Below are 24,810 nucleotides of genomic sequence, written 5' to 3' on the forward strand. Positions count from 1 at the left end.
TCTCCATACAGTAACTTTCTCTACTGTTTCCTCGCCTCTGTAGCCTTCCGGCCTCCTCTTGCATCACTTGAACACACATTTCACACTTTTTTCACACTCACATCACCGCTTGTGTGGTGTTAGTTTGCATGGAAGATTTCGCTTGGCAACAACGCGACCCCTCTGCGCCGTAGCCTGCAGGGCTTTCATGCCCTCTGTCGTCCTCCTGTTTGGAGCGGGAGACGTCAGGAGGACACGGTTCAAGCTTTTCTTTAAATCGTTATTTGTGGGGTCGTTTTTTTTTTTTTTATCTGAATCTAATTATCCATAGAGTTTCTACCAAAATGAAATATTACCAACAAGAGCAACTTATAAAGTAAAATGAAACATGCACACACACACACACCACACACAGGAACAAAGTCAGAGTCCTTACTTTAGGTCCTGGGAGGGTTCTGCTCGTACATGCGATGTCTCCACAGAATGGCTGAACACCACACCCTCATTTCCTGCAGACAGAGTAAGGGAGAATGGAGGGAAGCAAGGTAAATAAATCACACCTGCATTCTGGGTGCGAAGCTGTACAATACTGCACCGCGGCATAGAATAAAAAATGCATGACAAGCTGCCTGAGTCTTGTGATGTCATGAATTATGCTCAAATGCGAGAATGTTTCCAGACGTTATAGCTAAATCTCCTGGTTGCATGTGGTATGAATGTCAGAAATGTGTAGAACGGGGCGGCGTTGACTCAGACTACAGACTATCTGCACACTGGAGTGACATATAATCCCCCTGAGAGCCGTTTCGGAAATATTATGCAAAATAGCAGACGAAGTGCGGAATAAACAACGCTGCCGGTGGAAAGGTTTGTTCTCACATGCAGAGTTTAACCTTGCGTGTTTCACCGGCACCTCCGCTTTAGCCCGCAGACCCAAACAGATGCTTGAGGGAAGGCTGCTCAGGCCTCCCGTCGAGGCCGCGCAGAGCGTTCCACAGAGTCAGCACTGCTGCAAAACCCTCTACTCCACAAGGAGACTCTGACAAATGGCAGGCACACAGATTGCTAAAAGGCTGTTGCTCCAAATTGGAGCAGCACATGCCAATTTGCAAGATTCAAGGAGGTCCTGGGGGAAGGATAAGGATCTCTACTCAAAAATAGGTGTAGTTGAACTTGCAAGAGACATACATTTGGTGAAGTGCTGTTGTGTTTTCACTGCAACCTTTGCTTTGATGTCAGCTGAACTTTACACAATTAGAAGTGAAACACTTAACACGTAACATTAGACCCATTTGTCTTGAGGCATGTTCTGAAGTAGGCTGAATCATGCTGTGAAGGAAAAATGGCTGACATCCACACACCAGTGACCGTGGTGCTGTTTGGTTTTAGGTCTTGTTAGTTGTGTATTACAACCTTGTTAGATATGTTTAAATCTGTATTTGTATGCAAGTCCCCCCCCTGCTTTTGTATTGTGTTGGACTTGATCCTTGCATTTGGGCTGAGTCTGGGTTTTACTAGTTGGTTTGTAACTCATTTCAGAATGCAGTGCAGCAATGTTATGCAATTAATTGTGTGTGTGGTATAAAATCTACATGATTATATATCTGTTGTATTAATTAATTAAGAGAAAAAATGAATATAAATATAAGCAGGAGTAATAAAGGAATGCATTATGCATTGTTTTTATCTGAATTTTTATTTTGTGCAGGAATAAATTGTCTGGCTTTTCCTCAGCTATAATTATTATTATTATAATTGCACGTATGGTTTTATCCTTATGCCACACAATGCTGTGCTGGAAGAAAAGCTGTCAAACCAGAGGGCAACACCCTCATTATTATATAATAGTTTGTCTATACAGTGTACTGCATCTGGATGCAGAACTGGACTTGAACATATTTCCTGAATAAACAGAAGGTAAAGTTAAATACTAATGACGATGGCGCTCATTTTGTTCACATTGTGTGTCGTGCAGCTCTGCAGTACCTGTGACTCGGAGCTTCTCTGTGCCGATGCTGATCTCCTCTTCGTCTGCCGAGAACAGAACCGTCTCTCCGTCTGCGCTCCGCACCTCAAACCTCTGACACTGAGCCTCCACCATCTCTGAACCTGAGGAAGTGAGAGAGTGAAGGGGGGGCAGCAGGGTTAAACTGAGAGACACACACCATTCACACTGCACACAATCTGTTCCCGATTCATTAGTGCCGGTGGATTATCTTGGATGACCTTGGTGGCGTTTCAACTCTCAACCTCAGAAACTCTGATTTGTGTTGCTGCGACACAGGCGCAGTATCAGTGAAGGTTCTGCTTGATTGAACGCAGTCTGGCAGCGGGCATGATCCGAAAGCTTGTGATATTTAATAACAACTTTAGAAAAAAAAAAATTGTGCGCGTTTTAGTGTCACACTGTTTGAATCCACATAACTGGGGTCAGCAGAGTCCGGCCGGAGCCGGTCACAACCCAGCAGCGTTTCCCACGGGAGTCAAAGCCACTCTGTGACTGATGTTATTATGAACTCTGACCTTCGAATATTTAGTCTCAAAGCGCATTTAGACAGTATCATTCTAATAGAAACCCTGACTCTGTTTTGATACATTAGACACCAATATAAAAGAACCTGGAGACCATTATGTGCTGCCTCATTACTCAGCAGACTCAGAGCCAGCTTTCACAGCAGTGTTTTGTTGTCCTTAAAGCTGTAAAGACACATCAACACTGCGGCCTTGGCCAAGAAACCCTTGATTCTGATATTCTACAGTATGTACATGTAACCACCAGAAAATCCCACTAGATTTGTTGTTGAAGTCTTGTAAAAATAAGAAAAGTTGCTAAATTAGCCACGATGACCACTGTGTGTGTTTTCTCTGCTCTCTCCTGTTCTTGTGAAGTGGACAGCTGCACATACATGAACGTGCCCCTCTCAGCATCCCACTACCTTCATTCTTTGCCGTACTCTGGCTTCCAGGTGTCAATTATTCACATTGCCTTGTCAGTCACCAAAACACCCCATCAGCCATCAGCCTAGAATTAAGTTCTTTTTCCTCTCTCACTTTCGTAGTCTTTATTTTATGGGTTTGTATCATTTCCTACTTATACTGTAGTAAACCTCTGACTGCTTTACAAAGAAACTTGGGTGTGAGTGCCGCACACAAATGTTCACAGAGCTCGGCTAATGGGCAAATAAGGCAGAGCTGGGTTTGGGTGCGATAAGTTGAAGACCAAATGAATCTGTAGTAAAGTGAACATGTGCTGTGGTGCTGTTCAGCAGCTGCTGTAACAGCTACAGGAGCAGCGCAGAGGTTTATTGGAGGACATTTTTCTTTTCTCTCGTCTCCTCAGTAGGGGTTGGGGTAGAATTTTAGAATTTCTGAAGCAGCTGGAGACGGGAAGTACTAACAGCACAGAAACCTCGGAATAACAGCGTCTGAGGAAAATGGAAACAAATTTTGATTTCTGCGACGTACAGTACAGTACGCTGGGATGATGATGAAAGAAATATGTCTGCTACTAGTTGCAAATGACCAGTAATGCAGTGCAGCAGAAGGGCATCAAATGGTAAATGTTGCTCTTTTAATTTTGAGTTTAGTTCTAATTTACAGACAACTGTCAGTATGGTCATACAATGGTGGAAACACATATCTGTAAACAGTAGTGCAGAAAAGTTAAAATCCCTAAAAAGAACAGGTGCAGATCCCCCGTCTCACACAAAGTTATCGACAGGAGGAAAAGGAGCGATCTTTAACTTCATCTTGTTCATAACCTGTAATATTACTCCTGTGTAAATTAAGATCTTTTGGTCAATTACGTTGCTCCTTCAAAATGTGTCCCTCCCACTGATAACACCAGAGTGATTCTGCCGTCACCAATAACAACAGGTCTCCTCATTAGGCAGACATGTTAATTGATGCACTGATTTAAATAATCACTTCCTGACAGGATCTCCTCCGCTGTCACAAGTGCTTCTCTCAGCAGGATCCTTCAGGAATAATAAAGCTTTAGTATATGATGATGAGGGAAACTGCTGAGGTCGTCACATCGGAACTTTTAACTGTCTCAGGTATGTGACATGGAAAAACTTGAACAGCTCATGTATTTCATGACGGATATTATTGGACTTTATCTACACTGATAAACATACTGTAACACTGAGGTATGTCTTGGCCTATACTTACACCACTCCTCATACATGATGGGAAGCCCTATTTGACCTGACTTACAGTACGTGTCTTTGCACTGTTGGAGGAACCGCGTGCAGGCACAGGGAGGAAGAAACGAAGCAGCTGAGTACAGAGAGATTTGTTGTAGAGGCAATTTCAGTGTCTCCATAAGTGTGAATGCGCTGCACAGACGTGTCACCACCCATCACTGAGCCCAGACGGAGGCACCCCATGTGCAGGGCGTCCAAAGCTCTAACCAGCCACGTCCTCCTTCTCGCAATGAGTATTAAATATGCTCATTTATTCACAACCCTTCCATTTAGCGTTATGTTGGCTGTAGAAGCAAATCCACATATGAACAATGCTGAAGAACTGGCACATCACATCACAAGCTGCAGCTACAGTACATGTTAAAGAGGAAAGCATGAGAAGAAACTCATGTGTCGTGCTCCTTACATTGTCTAAAAGCAATTTCAAAAAGCGTCAGATCAATTTTACACGAGCATAAAACAGTGTGAAAGGACATGTACACACACGTACAGGTGTTAATTGGACCGCACGGCCTGTGAACGCACCACGCTTTACTGTACTTTGTGACACGTTCAACGTCCGGTGAAAGAGCTGCTCATTTAGAAGTCAGGCCTCCATGTTTACGACCCCCGCCTGTCCTTTAATGGTCACTTTCTAACTCCAGGGTTTCTTTCTTTTCAGCGTTTTCTCAATTCAGCCTTTGTTCCAGTGTTTCATTTTTTCCGCCTCAATAGGATAAAAACAAAAGACGGCTTTATTTAAATGCTCATGTACCTTATTGGAATTCTAAGTTCTCCGATTTGTATTCTACGATTAATGAATAGAGGATGTTAAAACAGTGCCAATGTAACTTTTTACTGCTGCACATAAAAGCACCGAGGCCATAATAAAGTTATATGGGTGTGCTAGCCTGGATTTTTAATTCAAGGTTTTAAATTAGGGCTTCCAGCAATTAAGGTATATGATGCAATAAGACAGCGTAAAAAGGATTAGGGGATAGCTACAAAGAGGACTGTGGCTAAGCTCAGTAAACACAAAATGCACGCTTGGTTTTCTCAAACAGGTCAAGTTGAATTTTTAATTAAAGCCAGCTTCAATGTGCTTTGTGCTGGCGCCTCCCTCCACCCTCACCTTTCTTCTCCGTGCGCTGTGGGAGATGAGCGATCACAGGAGCGCCTGTAACAGTATGTGACATTCATATAAATGTTTGTTCCCCACATGCGCCCGGTCTTGAATCTACTTTGTGCAAACATCACGGGCTTAGCATATTTGCATATGTTCATGCTAATGGACTCTAAAATTAGCCAGGTTTTGTCCTGTGGCTGTGCAGAAAATATTGTTTTAGATATGGCAATATGCTAAATACAAGATTAGGCAAACTAAGGAGTCCTGTGACTCACACAGCACTGGTTAAATAGTTAAATGCAGAGTTAATGTTTTTTTAGACGTACTCTGGTTGGTTTTAATGCCGGCTCTGGCCACTGGCTAAGTCCTGTTTCATCTTTTCTGAATTGGAGCACAGCCTGTGATGTACAGACTGGGCCCATTCCAATGCCACACAGTCCTCGCTCTACACTAAAAGGTTAGAAGGACATTGGGAAAACGTCCATTTCGGCGATGGGAGTCACAGCTACTCACCCAAAACGGTTTCTGCAATAATACGGGGTGAGGGAGCACCTTTAAAACGTTAACCTTTAGCTGTGATGCAACAGGCGTCCTGAAAACATTCGCACCACGGCACGTACTGTACAGTGCAGTGTGTCCGCATGTGTCACTAAAGTTCGCAAACATAAATTCAATCCCACACACTCGCAGTGACGCTTCCGATCTAGATGCATATTTTCCGTTAAAGGTCTAGTTTGGTAACGGTAACCGCTGCTTCGTCGCTGCATATTTTCACACCAATTAGTTTGGTGTTGCTCGTCCAATAGAGCCAGATGATGTATCTTCACATTAGTGTGTAAACACCATGTGCGTGCTGCAACATGTGGCGAGTGCTAGGCATTAATTTATCATTGGCCACTTTATCAGATGCTGCAGTGCAGCATCCAGCACTGCAGCAGGTGCTACCTGGGCTCCCACGCTCTCAGTACCACACAGAAACACAGCGTGAGAGGCATCGGCACCGGGAACCTTACTCTTCGTCGATTACAGCCTGTTGTTCAAGGCCAAGATACGATTTTTCCCACGCCAACCTCTGACCGGACCTATTACCACCCCCCGGTAGCGTTCTGTTGGGACTGGCTGCTACACAGGCGTTTGCCGCAGACTGGATTTTGGTCCCTGAACGTGTGGTTGGTACATTAAACACGACATGACTTATCTGTGGGTTCAGATGAACGTTCTGTTAAATGACTCAGGTTGACATGCTTGTCAGTTCCCCTCCTGTCTAGAAAGTCAAATGTAATGAATATTCAAAAGCCCTGTGGGCCCTTTGTGATGTTCTTAAGAAGGGAATTCGTGCAAACCACATTATGCACTGCTCATGTAAAGAATAAGTGTTTCTCCATCTTAATGTAGGGTTTCAATATTAAATCATTATAGCTCATTAAAATTACTAAAGTGCAGAAAATAGCAATATGTCAAGTGGTTTCATGTTAGCTACTGAGGCCTGGAGGACAAGAAGAGGACAAACATCCTACAGCACTCTGACAAACGCATGCATATACCCACCTTGAACTATGGAGCACGCCAGTTATTGTTGATAAAAAGAAAAACCTTTGGAGTCAATTTGGTGCAGATAATTTACCCGAGTCAATGTGCTACACAACATTATAGAGAAAAACGGAGGGGAAAGCGCTAAGAAGACACTGCAACTGTATTATTTTTGGCCCTGTGAAAGTAAACAGCGCGCAACGCGGCCATGATGCAACAGCAAGAAACAACAGGGTCACCACTTCGTTTGAAGTGTTGGTAGCAACCAAAGACAGAGGCAGGGTCGTCTCCTGCACCACAGCACACCTTTAATCTCTTCAAGGTGCTCCTTAGACAGAAAATGACAGCCTTTCACATGGAGAAAATGGGATAATGAGGAGCTGGGAATGCTGGGGAGGATGGCACAAACTGTATCGCAAAGCACTTTTGAATTTGCCACATGTGGGAGGATGAGATACATGCACTGAGGGACACAAATTATTTATTTAGAGTTGATTACAGTCATTAATATAGGAAGGGAGGAAAGAAAAAGACAGAAGAAAGATAAATGAGAGCACCTCATCATCTACATTTATCAACCTGATCTCTGGAGTCAGGATTGTCGGATGGGAGGAAGATCAAAATGAAAATGGAAAGACAGGCGGAGGTTGTGCAGCTCCCTAGAAGACGAAATCGCACCCTCCCCTAGAGATAAAGTCCATGTACATTAACAAATACTGCAGCTTAAACAATGTTTTTTATTAAAATGATAAAGAATTTAGTTTTTTTTTGACAAACTCTTTAAAGAAACAGTTGGATGCACCGTATCACATACAATTACCATAAGTCTGCAAAAAGTAGAGTTTCAGCTGTTTGGCCAAATGTGGCCTGATTTCTCATGACTACATGACTCCATGAAAGATAAGAATCAATTATCCAGAGAGCCACAAAACTGATGTCATTCGACTAAATCAAATCTATGAGCTGCAAGTTATGATCAACCTGCTGTAAAACAGAACAGAACCATCTTCAGCAACACTATTCTCCTCAACAACCTGCGGGTGTGAAAGCGAAGAAGCATCCGACAACGCGCACACTGTGTGATGTTCCCATCCATTAGGAGCTGTGCTTCAAAGTGTCCCAAAAGGTGAGACCATGTGTCTCTCTTTACATGTTTATTACATGTAAACACACAGTCAGCGTGGTCAAGATGAGACGCACGGTGTCAGAGCAGATCGATGGACAGCCAGTAGTGTAATAAACAGCCCTCACTCAGAAAAGTCAAACTTACTATAAAAAATACAAAAAATACTCGGCACAGATTAATTTTCCTGGGTGGAAAACTCCCGGCATCGGTCTGATCTTTATGTGACATGCCTCTGTGAACATAATTACAGTAATACCTTGAAGTCATGCAAACGCCAGCTTCAGCAGATACTAGTCCTGTATTTAGATACGAGTTACTGAGCCTTAACTAAGATAATTCATGAAGTGACCTCTTCCATTTTCAGTGGCACTGCTCCAGCTTTGAGCAGCATGTGCTGCCATTAGACGCCGGCTTGGACAGCATGTAAATGTATAATTGATTTAACTCACTACAGGCTCTTATTACTCCCCAGTGAACAATGAAAAAGATTAACAAATATTACCAGCATGGTCAACAAGTCAAAAAGTGGCTTAGGGGAGGACGTGTTGTTTTGCCTGTAAGGAAACTTGGATGTTTTTTATTTAAAATGCACCGAGCTATAAATGTTTGCTTTCCAAACATGCCTGAAGAAATAATGAGTCATTGTTCTGACCTTGTGGCAGTTTCTTCAACCGTGCTGCACTCTGCATTATTCATGATTGTTCAGACAATGCAGAAATAGAAAATGCCTTCGGATGCGAGTGGGTCCAGCAGAAAACCTAGCTGACGTTGCGTTGTGCAGATGTAAGCGATTACTGTAGACCCACATTAGACATCTCAGACGTTTGTCGTTCGGCGTTTCTTCATGAGACGTCCTCCATACTTTATGATTCTGACCTTTATTTTGTCCACAACTCTGAAGTAGCTCAGTTGTCAAACTCTTTATTGCATATACTGTACTGTATGTAAGACAGCAGCAAGGTGCCAGACAACTCATTCCCAAGGTGCTGTTTTCTCCATTGTTATTATTATTATTATATTAGCATCATATCCAATTCAAAGCATTCTTCAGTAAATGTCCATGCAACACCTGAGGCAAGGAAAGCGGTGGCTTTTATCTGTCAGGTTCTGATGGTGTCCAACCACAGGGGCCTATAATGAAGCCTATAGCTCACTGGTGCAGAAGGATGGCTTCATATGATCCAGTAAACCCACAGCTCAGGGGCAAATCATATTCATACAAACAAGAAATACAAACAATTGTAGTTTAGCCCAAACCGTATGCAGAGCTATTAAAGCGCAATCATATGGACAAATGATAACAGTGGCTGTAAATCCACGGCCTTATTCAGTCCTTGATGGCTCCTTAAGTGTATTTGAGTTTGTTAACGCTCAGCTCTATGTATTTTTAATTGGCTCATTAAAAGCATTGATTTGATCATAGAGACGCAGCATAAAAGGAGGACGACGCGTTGGACGCACAGAATCACAGCGCTTGGGATCTGCGACTGCATCACAGTCAGTCGAGTCGGGGCTGAAAACGTGATCAGGGCAAAATCAGATTGTTATGTACATCATTTGTTTCTCTGAGGGGGATTATGCCGAGATGTTGATTCGTAATTACTGTGTGCACAATGGAACAATTGAATTTTATGCAGAGCTTTGCAAGTTTTCCCTCCACGTACTAATCACAAACCAATTGCAGCTGATACTCACTAAAACGGCAACATGATCCGAGACGAACAAAGCAATGAAACCAAACACATCCACAGGTTTGACTTCCTCACCTGCTACTTATGACTAAACATTACCATCTATTATTCTTCATGGCCTTTGCCTTTCAGTTCCCTAATTTTGATGCTTTTATAATTGACTTTTTTGAGCTACATGAGCTAAATGAGGTGAATGATTTGACTCTGATAAAAAGGAACATAATTAGTAGAAGAAGGTAAAGATAATGAAGTGATAAATGTAGGCCTGAGTTTGGGCGATGGTGCCAAGGTCAGCAGGGGATTTATTGATTTAATAAGAGATAAGATGTGCGGACGATTAAGAAAAAGAGGGAGAGGAAGGCAAAAACGACACATTAGAAAAATGAGAGGGAACTGAAGGAGCGAGATGAAGGTACAGTGTGTGGGAGCACTTTCAAAAGTTGAAAGTGAAGGTTTGCTTTTATAGCAGGCAAGAGTGAATGACCCTCTCACTGAGAAGAGCACTGGTTCAAACACACACTCTGGCTTCCTGAGAGGAAAGTGCTGCCCCACACACACACACACACACACACACACACACACACACACACACACACACACACACACACACACACACACACACACACACCTCCATTCGCTTGCAGGAACCAGACTTCCTGGGAGTACGACGCTTATTTCTCCTCGCCCAGTCGCCGCCACATCCCAAGCGAGAGCGTTGCGCCCTAGTAAAGCCCTCATTAGTATTCATCAGTTAAAGCTGCCAGAGGGGCGGCTCGCTGCAGCTTTCACATGAGGCGCAGAGTCGTCAACGTGTGGACCTGTGACATTAACGCGAAAGTCCGAGACGAGCTGATAAAGCGCTGTGGGCCCTGCACTCAGTCCTCCGGGCGTCCAGCCTGTTCCCGCGCTACAGTCAGGCTGAGGAGGTGAGGCGGCGCTCTCGCCTTGCTATTCTCAAAACGTATTCACACACTCGTACTCGTTATTCAGAATAAGTGTGTGAGTACATCTGTTGGCCTCGGGCTTCTCATCTCGGCTTTATTACGCTGCCCCTTTCCCTTCGATCCTGTCATCCCTCCTCTTCCTCTTTAGCCTCAGCATCATCGCCATCTTGTTAATATGAGGGAGAGCCTGTCATCTTTGTCTTCTGAATGGCTGACCATAAAGACGACGAGAGGATTGGACTTTTAAAACCAATATGCTCTTTACGTGAGATTGTGCCAACATTAATGGCTTTGATTGAAAGAGAAAAAAATACTGCATATCCTGGGATTATCAACAATATTCAAATGTGGCTGCTTTTGATTCAAGTCAGATTGGCAAAGATTATACTGAAGAAGTGTGTCCATGTGAGTCATGGCGCAATAAATCAGATTAGCAGAGACCTTTGAAGAACCAATCAATTATTACCAATCAACAGGCTGGAAGCATATAATGTTGTCTGTGTCTGTGAAAATAACCTGCAGAAATTTAATCTGATGCAATAACACACACTAATTCTTCAGTCAGTGATCTACTAAAACACATCAAACAACCTTAACAGCTAAAATGTACCTATTTTAATAATCTAGGTTAATTATTTATAAAGAACTAATTATTAATTAGTAATAAATATGTAAACCACCTGTGTGAGTGTCTGGTGTTAACTGAGTTTTATACTGTGTTTCTCTTCAGGCAGAGGTCGGATTCGTGGCTCTGGTGCGTGTGCAACTGAGAAGCATGTACAGTATCTGCAAGTGTTACTTCAAGTGTGTGGCCACTGGAGACAGACTCTGACTGTCTGACTGCACAAGTGAGGCGATGCTTCTGTCTTTGTGCCGTCGTGACAAAGTGGTCTGCCGTCGGCTGTCTGCTCATCTCGCTTTAAGACCCGCCGTTTCTGCTGACTCAAGGATCGCTACAGAACACTGACCCACACACTCTCAGACACACATAAGGACTTGCTTGTACTTTGTCAAGTACTTTGCTTGCTGGGGAAAGCAGCTTTGGGGAGTTTTAACAGCAGGAGGTGAGCTGTCAGGGATTTCAACCTTTAAAGTGTTTGAAAGGAAAAGACTGTGTGCGCGTATAAGCGCTTGGGCAGGAGATGAATATCTATCAGTCGGAAAAGACACTACACAAAATACCACTCTGCTCTCCCATGAGGGTGCTGCAAATGTGCATATCTATATATATCTATATACAGTACATGTATATATAGACAAATATCTATATATATTACTTTTGTTATAAACGTTTTAAATTTCTATATATGTTTTTTCTTCTTCTGCTATGATGGATTGTAGTAGAATAGCATTATTGTTCCTATTGTTCCACACAAACATCAATCCTCTTTGTCAGTCACTAAAGGGTCAAAATGACTGAAACAACACTCAGACTTTTTCTCAACATCCATGTATGTTAAAAGTGTAAACAGCATGGATGGATGGATCTTTTATCTTGTCCTCCACCTCTGCTTTTCCAGGTATTAATGTATCTTCATTCCAAACAAAGCACAACTCAGGCAATCACATAGAGCACAGTACAGCTGTTACCCTGATCATTAATAAGTCATCATTTGACTTGAGTGGTTCTGTAATATAATACAGTTCCATAATAACAAGGAATTTTATTATTCATCTGAATAATGTAACACAGCCAGTTAGCAAAGTCGTTGTTAATGGTTTTACTATAGTTTTCTCAGCCAGTTATCAGTTATGCAATACAGTAGCTTGCTGCACCCCTAAGTATTTTAAATATGAAATATATATTTAAGGTAGGAGAATAGGTTTAAAAGTGAGCTGCCTGTTGAACCAAACACCTTTTAAAAGTTGATCATCGTTACCAGAGAAGTCCTTCCTCAGTTTCTCAGAGAACTGCTGAGTCTCTACTAAATAGCCTGACTCTATACGAAACTAATTCATCACGTACCACGACTGCATGTGTGAGGTCTGAACGTGTCTTTGTGCGTGTGCGCGTCTTACCCACGGTGAGCTGACCCGTCAGCTGCCCCTGATCGTTCCTCGCATTGACAGTCACGTTCCTGTCTGACTGCAGAATCAGTGGACTGTCCTGAAGAGACAGAGAGAGGGACAAAGATGGTTAACGCACACCTACGCACGCCCCTCACCCCCACGGGCGCCGCGCGGGGATACGGCATTAACCTGTGTAATAACCAGCGCCGCCTCGGCCCTCGGAGTTGACGCGTGGCCCCATCCCTCACGCCGCCTCGGCACGCGGCGTCTAATTTGAATAATGTATTCCAAACGGCATCCTGACTGTGTGTGTGTGTGTTTGCTTGTTTTCAATTGTGCGCCTGTGTGACTATGTGCGCGAAAAGGCAATTATTCCCAACCCTAATGAGCAAAATGCAAGCGTGACCCTGACCTCTGCTCCGGTCTTTAAAGTCTGATTGAGCCGCACGCCGCTCACAGTCGTTGGCATTCAGCTGATGTGTGTCGCAGCGAATTCAAACCCAGTGTCTGTCATTTTCATTAGGTTCCAAACTCAATCTAACGTCTCCCTGTGCCTTCCACTGGTCCTTAGGCTGTTTATCTCTCTGTACATCAATCTACAAACACTTTGTGCACACACTATACTTCCCCCTGTTACGATTCCCTCTATAATTTAACCTGATTTTCAAATATATCTGAATTTTTTCTCACTTCACTTTTTCGCCTTTTCTCTTTTTAAATTGTGTATTTGTTTTGGCAGCGTGTCATGAATCTCTCACATGACCCAATTTTTCTGTTGATTTCCTCAAATTAATATTTCGCTGCATTTTGGTCTCAATTCCAAGTGACTATTGTGTTAAAATTGGAAACCCGTTGATCCGGTAAAATGGAAGAATCCTCCTTTCCTCCCTTCTGCTGCTGCTTTAACACTTGCCCTCCTCTCGCTGTTTTGCAGTTTGCTGTGGACGGAAGCTCATTGTTCTGGGATGTGCTTACACAGACTCCAAATTTGTAATATGTCACACCGGCTTTTGTTACCAGACATCCACATACATGATCACAAACCCAAAACAAAGCAGTTACAAATGTGACTTTTGTAACATTAGATGGAAACCAAGCACTGCTTTCAAATTGGAAAAAAAACAATGTGACATCAGCAGCTGAGTACACATTTATAAGCAGCTTCTTCCAAAATATATTTTTTTGTTTGTTTACGGTAACTAATACAGAATCATAGTATCTAATATGTATATAATGCATATTAATGAATATGAGGGCTCATTAAGAGTTGGGTTACTTCCAAATAAATCACTACCTGATACAATTAGTCCACACAGTGATGCAGAGTATTGATGAGTCCTCATATTCTCATATTGTAAATATCGGTTGTAGTCCCCCCCCCACCTCTACACACACACACACACACACACACACACACACACAATGAGGACGTAATTACACCAGGACACACCGCCCACTGATACAGAGCCAGGTAACACATTTGCCAAACAACAAATGAACATTCCACATGGTTTATTGTGCATTGCCTCCCTCATCTGTTTCATAACGCATGTGTGCTGGATTAATTATTTTCAACGGGCCGTGTGATAGGCTTCACTATATTATCCTTCCACTCTGTTTAAAGCGATGAGTGCTTTGTAAAGCATGACAGATGTAATGTGTTTTGAATCATTCCAGCTCAGTGAGTAGTGTGCATGAGCAGAGCTGATCTCATTCACTTAGTGCAGGACTCTGTCATTTCTGTCAAGTGTGACCACACAGGTGGATGGAAGGTGTTGTTTGATTAAGGGCTCACATGCAAATGCATGGAAATAAGGCTGGCACACAATATCTGCATATTAAACAGCCGCTAATGGCTATTTACACACAAGCTGATTGAAGCCACATAATCTTGACTTGTGCCTGTGTGAAATGTAGTAAACAAGGATGGCTGCGGCTCCCGTAATGAGGACACTGCTGACTGTGCTTCTGTATGGCCTGCTATGTACAAGAACAACAAATAAGCTATTGCAGGAATTAACAATGTGCTTGTTCAAGCTCATGTACACATGCAGAAGCCTGGTGAACCCATTCAGACACTGCACACAGTGGTAGGACGCTCATTGTAACTGGGTGGCACAATTCAAAAGCGCTCCAAAAGCGATGCAGAGGCGTGGAGTTGCATTGGGCTGGCTGCTATAATTTATAGTACTGTATGGTATATAATATAGTATAGTATGGAACTAATTTTGCTGTTCAAACTAACTTAATTGCCAGTGAAATGTTACACTATCAACTGGCTGATTTGTTGTTGAAGGACAATGATGAAGAGAAATTTAAGGATTCAACACTGTGGGGGTGGGAGTAGTTAAATTAAAGTTATTTTTTTTATACTACTGTAGTTTATATTCTTTCTTTATATTCACAATCCTCTCTACAGTAAATTGTATTTCATGTCTGCTCTATGCTATAGGAGTCACGTTTACTTCTATTATCGATTTCGTCAGTTCTGTCAGCTCTGTTTTTCAGGTATTGGTTAAAGGTTGCCTTTCATCAGGTCGTCCACACCAGCCGCCACAAGCTTTGTTGGGCAGGTTGGCAAAAGACCAAGCTCCTGAAATGCAGTGAACACATTGAAATATAACTGCTGGCACAATATGTCCTCCCATAGACACCTGATGCTGTTTTACGACTGCATAGTGGAGATTGTTTCCATTCTATCCTTTATTAGATCATGTTTGACGTTGGTCATGTTATGAGTATGAACAGCATGTTTATTTATTCTGGACGTTCATATATACAGTATACACACACACACACATTTGATGATACAGGCAGACACGCAGCCTTTACACAGTACACACCACAATGCCAATTATTCGGTGAATGGCTGGATTTTTGCTTTGCTTATTAAAACAGGTGCAGCGCTGCCAGCCGCAGGTAGCCAATGTAATTAGTCAGGTAGTAATAAGCTGAGGACTTGTGGAGCATCATCACAGCCTCCAGCCACCAGTACAGACGGCTCCTAATGGGCCCTCTCAGCGCAGCCGTCTCACTGACTGACTGCCTGTCTAACACGTCTGGCCTCTGTTTTGGAAGTGATGTCATTGCTTATTTGTGTGTAGTCATCCCCTCAGCTTGTCTTTAATAATGTGCCTCGCTAACCGTCTGTCTCAACAGCGGCGTGCTCAAGCTTCATGCGAGATACATCTCTGCTGTCAGCAGGATGACAGCATGCGGATTTCATGACTATCTAAGTGGCTGAGTGTCTATGAACGGGTGACTAATAAGAGACACATTTAGCTGTCTGTTTAATAAAAAAGCTTTCAGCTCCTCTGTCTCTGGTCAACGTTATTCTCTGTCTCTTTCCCAGATGCCGCCACTTGATGTGAATGAGTTTTCAAGTATTTGCATACATAAATAAAAGAAAACGCTTGATTCTCTCTCTGTGACTGATCGCCCACGTTACACACATTTCAAACATGCGAGGCAGACTTTCTTGCATGTGTTTAATAGCACATAGCCACTAACCTGCAGCATGAGCTTAGTTCCAGGACCATTCTCCTGTTTTTTTTAGCTATGAGCTGATTTTCATTGATTGCAAACAAATCTTTTTTATTCATTTTATTTATTATTTATTTGCTGATTTAGGACAATATTAGGCTACAAATGATGACAGTGGATGACTTTAACAACATGTGGGTTAAGTGTTTGGAGTCCTTGCTAATGTACACTGCCTTATAAGCTAAAACTAAATGCCAATCAAACAGAGTGTGATGAAGTGCCTGCAGGGTCCCACTATTCCTATTTCGACCTGATTTAAGCTAATTAGCAAAGACTATTAAATAAGTGATGTTAGTGTTTGTTGGTGTGTGGTGCTAATTTGTTGTGTTCGCTCCCTGCGGCCCCACGACAACAGGAAATGAAGCCGCGCTCCTCATGACTCTGCTCTCCGGGTACTTGGGTTTAATATGTTCGAGGGTCTTCACGTGCATTCAGGGGCCTTATCATCCTTTCGACATTCCATCATTGTCCTCTACAAGCCTTGTGTCAACACTTTTTAAATCACTTTAATTAATTTAAACCTCAGAGTGGCTGGCTGCCGGGAGACCCAGACAGTCAAGCTATGTCATTTTGCCAGTGTGTGTTTCCATGTGCGGCGTTCTAATCTGTGCGTCAGTGATTCATTGTGCTGCGTGCGTGAGGCGCACCCTCCGCCCACACACACATGTGCATTATCTCTTCACGTACACGGCGCTGCAAGCTTCTCGTTTGTCTCCGGGAGAGCAGGTGTGCGCTCTTCCAGGGTCTCCAGACGCCATCCTAAAAGAGTTGAAGTCATTAACCCGGCTCTCCCGCTAGATGAAAAAGAATTTACCGCCCTCTCGCAGCTTCCAGGGAATCTCTTGGTGATTCGTCTGAAGATTCATAGGCTTGGAGAACTGGGATCCTGCAGAAGCACACGCCTCAAACACTGCATTTTAGCGTGCGTCAGTACTTGTGATGACAGAAGGAACCAAAACCTCAACACGAGTCACAAATACTGTTCAGATGGGATCAATAGTAAAAACTGCTGCTTTCTTATGATTCTGCAAAGGTTTACTTCATAAACCAATAACACTTTCAGCGTCATGAGCTCCACTTTGCCACCGAGTCCCATCGCTCTTTGTGCCAGATTAATACTCGAGGAATGGATTGTTCTTTACCAGAGAGCGGATGCCGACAGAGAAAGACGTTCGAGTGGGAGAAACAGAGGGCTGGTGTGGATGTGATAGGACAAGACTGAGCGAGGGGGAGGCTGGAGCCAAAGGAGCACGCTAGCAGGAGTTGGGGGGTGGCTAAGTGAAGCGCAGGTAAGCAGGGACCTCCCGGCTTCAGGATTGCAGAGCGATAAATCTTAAAATGAGGAGAGGGGAAAACAGGAGGGGGCGCGAGATAGAGACGGAGAGCGGAGGACGGCAAACTGCAGAGCATTTGTTTTAGAGATAGACACAGCAAAGAGATCTATAAACAGAAGCCGCTACGTCAGCTCTCCGCTTTCTGCTGCTCCACGTAAACGGACGGCGCTGAGGAGACCGCGCCGCACGGCCACACGTCTACAGGAAATACATCCGCCGGCTGGAAAGGAAGACCAGACCAGACGTTTGACATGAGCCACGTTTGTTATATCACATCATACATCTGTTTATAATGTTTATTGTTGTGGCAAGTGGGTCTCAGATTGCCCTTGAATCCAACTATATGCATGTGCACACGAGAAGCCAAACGCTTTAGAGATTAAACACACTAGAGGGAAGCTCATGTAACAGTCTGAAGCCAGTCAGACAATACTATTGGCTCTGTTGTGGTGGTAACAAAAAATTTGGGCAGAGTTGGTGGTTGCTGAACAAAACCACAGAATTTTGATAAAGGAAAGAATCTTCAAATTGCTGTTATGGCTCTGGCAAACTTCATGCTTTTTAGACTGTTATTACACTTCAGTAGCCACAAATAGCACTGCACACACACACACACACACACACACACACACACACACACACACACACACACACACACACACACACACACACACACAAGAAAGGATCACACATTGGTTTGTGGCCGACTAAGTCAATACCCCAAATAAAGACCACTGCACAAAGCGATATAATGAAAATATATGATTGTGAACTCACATATGAACCATTGACTAAACTAGGGGTACGACCAACATGGTGGACAGCAGAGGTCGTATTTCATGTTTTTACATTTACAGTAGCTTCTTGTGCTCATGGTGACACATACGACAACATGTGACTCCTTTATACTTTGTGTAAACTACATTAATAGTGCACGCACAATTGGCAGCTCTGCCAGCTGGTGATGGTGGTTATTAAGTATGCAGCATGTGTTCAAACATTAACAAGCTTGAAGAATGGGACACAGAAATCTCATTTACACACAAATACAGAGCAACCAAATCAGGGAGGATGAATGTCTGCGGCTGGTCCCATTTCATTCTATAGAAGCAAATTGTCCCTGAGGCCCTGTGTCCTGTGGCGTGGCAGAGGAGAGGAAACGAGACAAGATAAGTGGAAAGGACGGAGGAGGAGAGCCGAGCGGAGCAGATAAAGTTGCAATGCTCCATTTGCTGTGAAATATTCCCCTGTGGTACAAATACTTGAGGTGAAAGAGGAATAAGTTAACTCTGGAGAAGTTGGTGTGTGTGAGACAAGCTGCCCTGTGTCAGGGACTGTGTGCTCACTGTAAGTGTGACGATATTTAACTTTTCACCTGACTGTTTGTGTGTGTGTGTGTGTGTGTGTGTGTGTGTGTGTGTGTGTGTGTGTGTGTGTGTGTGTGTGTGTTAAAGAGAGTGCACTCGTGTGTTGATGCAGACATGTCCACACTGCTAATAGATTATTGATCAGGGTCAGTTTCTGGTGGGCTGTGAGACACACACACACACACACATAACACGCATAACACGTACACTGTGTGAGCAGCGGAAAACCGATATCACACACACACACACACACACACACACACACACACACACACACACACACACACACACACACACACACACACACAGCCATGCAGTTATAATATAAAGATGTTGTTAAAATCAAATCGCAGCTGTTTTCTAAAGTGCCTTTGGCTGCTTCTTATCTGTCTGTCCGTTCCATTGGCTTTGAGCTGGATGCTATATAGTCATACTGTACATGCTTTGAAATTACATTACAAAGCACATTATTGTTTCAAAATCCATGCGCTGCAAACCTTGTACTCCTCATATGTGTTGCTGGGCTGGTGGCCCTTGTTCCCTTGTCGTGTCCATTCCATCCAATTTCTCCGGGGATCAAAGGAGATTCCTTTTCATTTGTACAACAGCGTGTGAGAATGTGTGTGTGTCCTCAACGGCCATACGTACAGGGCTTCCTTAACCCTGTCACCTCTACAAAGTGAGAACAATCAATTCCATGAAACAAGACACAGAAAGTCACCATGACTAGTTGAAACCAAAAAAAAAACCTATTAACGTTGCTAAGATGAACAGGAGGAAGGTACTTAGCTGAAGGTTACCACTTTAAAATCAGACACAATAAGTCTACTTAAAAGCACCGAGCACCTAGATGCATCAGCAAGTGACCAGTTGGGTAATTACACAGCTTGTCGTCCTCCCTACGCTTCCCTAGGTGTCTTTTATCTGGCTCTGCCTCACCAGCTTGTTATCCTGTAGTCATAGTCGCTGAATAATGTATGCCGGGCCTCTCCTTCCCTCCAGAGGAACAGTGCTGGGAAGGGATGAGCCTGCTTCAAACTGAATACTCCTATTCACTGGGGGTTTGAGACTGGTAGTTTTCATGTTCTTAGTTCCTATAAAGACCCAGTTCTTTTAAATAGTACACGGGAACGATGCTGTGCGATTCTTTGTCTGCTTAGAGACACTTTGACGGAGGAATTGGGCATAATTTGCGAGACTTTTTAAAACTTTCTCAGGCGGAGTTTCAGTTTTCATCTTCCTCGCGGATTGATGCTACACCGAGAACAAATCCAGCCTTAGAATTAGTTCCATTGGTGTGAAACCATAAATCACTAAGCACGTTTAGCGTTTGGAGAAGAACCCAGTCCTTTTTTTATGGCTCTTTCGCGGGGGCAACCTTTGTCTTTGCATTCGGTTTCTGAACCGAGGCTTTAATCGGAGCTCCTTGGGGCTTTTTGGCTCGTTTTCTAGCGGTTCGGTGTGTCCTGTGGTTTGTTAGTGTCTCATTGCTGTGACAGGGATTTCCTGATGTTGGCCTCTCCGCAGAGCTCTCAGCCATGTGATGAAATCCCCAGTCGAGCAGTTGCCTCCATAATTACTGGCAATGGTTTACAAGGGCGGGACATCAGACATTTGAAGAGGATTCTCTTGATGGTGAAACACTGCATAAAATGGGACACAGGAATGGTTTACAAAGATGAGAGAAGCCTGTGAGAGGCACAACTGGGAATTGGTCTAAGGGATATGGAGATAAAGGATAAAGGACAGTGAAGGGTTCCAACCCCTTGGAGCTAAATGAACCTGTTGGAAGTTCCTCAATTTCTCCAATACCGTCTCCAGTCTGTCAGACTTTTGTTACAGACACTGTGCCCCTTTCATGATCAGTGCAGCTGTCTATGTAGCAGGCGTGTCAGTTTGTGGCCCACTTGCACTAAACACGCACAAAGTCTATTCAAGTTTATCTACACTAGGTTTACACGTGTATCCATAGTAACTGTTCATTAATGCTTTCAAAATGCGTCCAACATCCAAAGGAGTCCTTCTGCTAGTTTTCTGCTCATGCTACATGGACCAATATGAAGTGAACTTACAGTAATGCTACTGTTTGCCCGCAGTAACGAGAACAGAAGTTCCCAATAATTATCAAGCAAAACTCTGGCAGGCGGAGAACAAGAACGGAGGACTGAGCCTAAGGACTGGGGATGAGTTTGAATGAAAGGATAGACAGAATTGGGCTAAAGCTGGGTGTTACGCATGTAAATTATTACACATGAACACGTATTCTACTTTATTACATTTGAAAGACAAAGCCAAGGTTTTTAAACAGATCAAACAAGACTTAAGGACAGTAAAAAGGAAGTCTAATAAAATAGACCTTACTCTACATCCTTACATACGATGTACATTGTGTCTAAAGATGGGACGGGGGAGGAAGAGATAAAAGCAGTCACGCTTTTCTCGCTCCTTCATTTTTGCCTTTAACCTACATTCAGTCGAGAAAACTGAAGCCTATCACACTTACTACTGCATATTTACAGTAAAGCTATATTTTGCTTTGATCTTCAATGCTTAATTTGTCTCGCTTCTTATGTCGTACTACTTCCCTTTCCCTCCTTTACTCAGGAATATCAGTAACGACAGTAATGACTTGGACTTCATTTATTTATGGGCAACTGAGCCGCACAATCCTTCAACGCTTGAGCTGATATATACAGTAAATGAGGCTTATGTTCAGAGCTTGGATGCCTATTGCATCATTTCATATAGACTTGGCATTTCTTCGATTTAGGACTGGCCGTCTCTTCATGGTTCCTGTCTTTGCATCGTTAAGTACGCTTTGATCTGTTTTTCTTATTTCCCTGGAGACTCTCTTCTCTGTTGATCTTTCTATGGATGATGGAGTTTCCCTCTTGAAACGAACTGGCTCAAAGTCAGTGCAGAAGAGACACAATACACAGATAAGGATTACACTAAAGTTGGATGGGTGTTACCCTCCTATGTGAGCAGCCTCTCCTTGGGCATGAAGGCACCGCGTCTACAACCAGCAAACTCCACACACAGTAATAAATCATACTTACTACAGGTTTCTATTTTCCTAACAATAACATCCTATTATTTGCGTCTATGTTTGAAGTAAAAGCAGGCTTGGTCTACTATTTATATAGTAAAGCTAGTGTAGTTTGGGGAAAAATTGCTATCTTTAACCAAGAGTGTATTTTTTTTTTAATTTGAGAGTGCACTTTAACGATTTAATGTGCATAATTAAAACTCTCAAAACCTTTTCTTTGCAAAATGTCTCTGCTCACGTTCACATCTGTATTTGCGCTCTCAGATTTCTAGTGCTTGCCTTCAAGTCCTCCTCCTCGCTCCCGTTCTGCTACTTTCTGTTAAAACCTCTCATGCTCTGCCTTGTTTCAAAATCCACCAGCCAATAGGAGGCCAGGGCTGCTGTCCAATGACATTATCGTTTCCTTTTTCCATGTGGACGAGAAGCAAACGTAAAAGGAACAGGGTGACGGTACTTTGGTAAAACTTCAATTGAAAACGCTAACGTCACCTATTATGGAAGTTAGTGACATTATAGAGCTATTTTGTGTTTAATTACATCGCTAACTGTGGTAATTGATTAACTTAGGATAGAAAAGGCCTGACGCAGCCCCCCTTTATTACACTGGAGGAAACTGATGCAGTGTTTCATTGAGTGTGGATGGTAAAAGGGGAGATTAGTCATGTTTGGAGTTAACTGGGAAATACAACAGATTTGAGCTGAGCAAAGGTCAAGGTCACTTCATTCTCCAGACAAATGTCAAACAAATGTTTCATTTGATTCCCCACACCAGCCGCAGAAAGAGGTGAGACGAAACGTGGAGAAATAAGCAAATCACTGGTCTGCTGAGACCCTGAGACCGCATCCGATAAGCTGCAATAGCAACTGATCACTCTCCAGTGTGACTGGTTAAACCACTTTAACGATTTAAACCTGGTGCTGACGTTGTTGTGCTCGACCCACAGTACATGTGCATTAGATTTTACAGGGTAACAGGTTTATTTCAACTAAATACACTGTAATGTAGCTCTGTTGTCTTTGGGGGGGTTAGGTTTGTGGTCATGTTCTTACCTGGGGTCCAAGAGAAACAAAATTCAATTCAATTCAAATTCAATTCTCTGTAGGTCCAAAGCGTACAGTATTGTAGAAATTGACAATAAAGTTGACTTTGACTTTTGATACATGGACCCTGAAAGACTTCTGAAGTCACCTTGCTTCTCTTCTGCATGGGAAAGGAGGGTATAATGTCATTGGTCTTGGCCCTGGCCTCCTATTGGCTGGTCAATTAGATAGGATGGGTGTGTAGCCAAAGAGAGCAGGAGAGGTTTTGAGTGAAAGCAGCAGAAGCAATAGCAAGGAGGAGGATTTGAGTGCGAGCAGAGACATTTTGAAAGCGAAGGAAGGGTTTTGAGAGCAAGCATAACAAAATCTGAACATTAAATCGTTAAAGTGCGCTCTCGAATCGAAAAAATACACGCTTGATTAAAGATAGCGATCTCACTCCATGGAGTAGGAGAAATGATTCAGACTTTATAAATAAACTTGATTTGACTTATTCGACAGTGAAGGTTTTACACAGCAGTGAATACATTTTTCATTTTTCTTAGTATTCAATCAAGACTTGTCTGCAGGAAAGAAATATATATATCTGACTTTCTGCCTCGCAGACTGTATTGGGTTTTTTTTTCTCTTGTATGTGTTGCTACAAGGTAACTAATCATTTGCTTTCCAGTTTTAACTTAGACAGGACCACTTTGCTGGAACGCTGAATATTTAAAGAATTGTGTACTTCTGGATATTTGATCTGCTGTCGTACTGTAGTGCTGTCCCCAGGAAACACTGAGGCAAAGTTTTAAATCACTGCACTTTTAACAGCAATCCAACAAAGTAACAATTGATTTATCCACATGACTTGAATATAAAACCAAGCACTTCATTTTTTGTCCCTGCAATTACTGAGAGGAAGCAGCTTCTTAAGCCCTGCAAATTCACCACCCTCATTTGGAGCAACAGGTTTTACAGGGTGAGTGAGGAAGATCATGGCACCTTCAGGGAGATGATGAGACCTACTCAAAAGCTATCTCCTTTCCTAATAGTCTCTCAAACCATACTTATCGGAGATTCCATTAGGCCGGAACAAATATTCTTGTTTTTCAATTTTTTGACAATTTTGAGACAATCCATTAATAGAAGTTGCACTGTTTGGTAGAAAACATAAGCACGTTACAACCAAAGGGACTGGGTGTGATATTTAATCAATAAATCATCAGCCAGAGTACTTTATTAAAATGATTCACCAGACCTGGAGCACTTAACCAATAGGTGCTGTCCCTCTGCTCAGTGATTAGAAATAGAGATTCTTAATGCGCAAAGACACTTCCTGAGGCCCTTTTACTCTGACAGAGGACTTGCAGCCACTGTCTGTTCTGCCCACAGTACAGCAAATAAAGATGTTGGTCAGTCATTCTGACAGCTTTATATGACTATGAACACCAGCAGCCCTGCTGTGCAGATGTTTCAGATGTGTCAGACCAAGTTAAGTCACAGCAATAAACAATGAATGTGCACTGTACAGTATAGCCTGACTATGAGGCTGTTAGAAGCAACTATTGGAAGTTTTTGATTCCGTTTCCTTTTTTTCCAAATCATTCCAGCCAGTCAGAATTCAATGTTTATCCCCATCATTATTCTTTGGGGAATTTGTGAGACACAGACATGAGTTTTAAAACTGTAAAGGATTTCTTTTCTAGCTGAGGTGGCATATCACGTACACTGTGTGAGCAGCGGAAACCGATATCACACACACACACACACACACACACACACACACACACACACACACACACACACACACACACACACACACACACACACAGCCTTACGGTGCTATAAAAGTGGGGGTTCCCTAGCCCCTTACCCAACCCTAAGCATCACAAATAAAGGCA

General features: G+C 42.9%; 1 protein-coding gene across 2 annotated transcripts in view; it reads right to left on the reverse strand.

The window, feature by feature from the left end:
* Positions 1-24,810, reverse strand: part of LOC114856776 (zeta-sarcoglycan) — a 238,715-nt gene that overhangs the window by 59,530 nt on the left and 154,375 nt on the right. For both annotated transcript variants that reach the window (XM_029152486.3, XM_029152506.3), the window contains 3 exons: positions 12,603-12,690; positions 1,966-2,088; positions 416-488 (listed from right to left, as the gene is read on the reverse strand). In XM_029152486.3, the coding sequence (XP_029008319.1) occupies positions 416-488; positions 1,966-2,088; positions 12,603-12,690 (284 nt within the window). The remainder of the gene's footprint in view (positions 1-415; positions 489-1,965; positions 2,089-12,602; positions 12,691-24,810) is intronic.

The sequence above is a fragment of the Betta splendens genome, chromosome 1, assembly GCF_900634795.4.
Source record: "Betta splendens chromosome 1, fBetSpl5.4, whole genome shotgun sequence".
Lineage (NCBI taxonomy): Eukaryota > Metazoa > Chordata > Actinopteri > Anabantiformes > Osphronemidae > Betta > Betta splendens.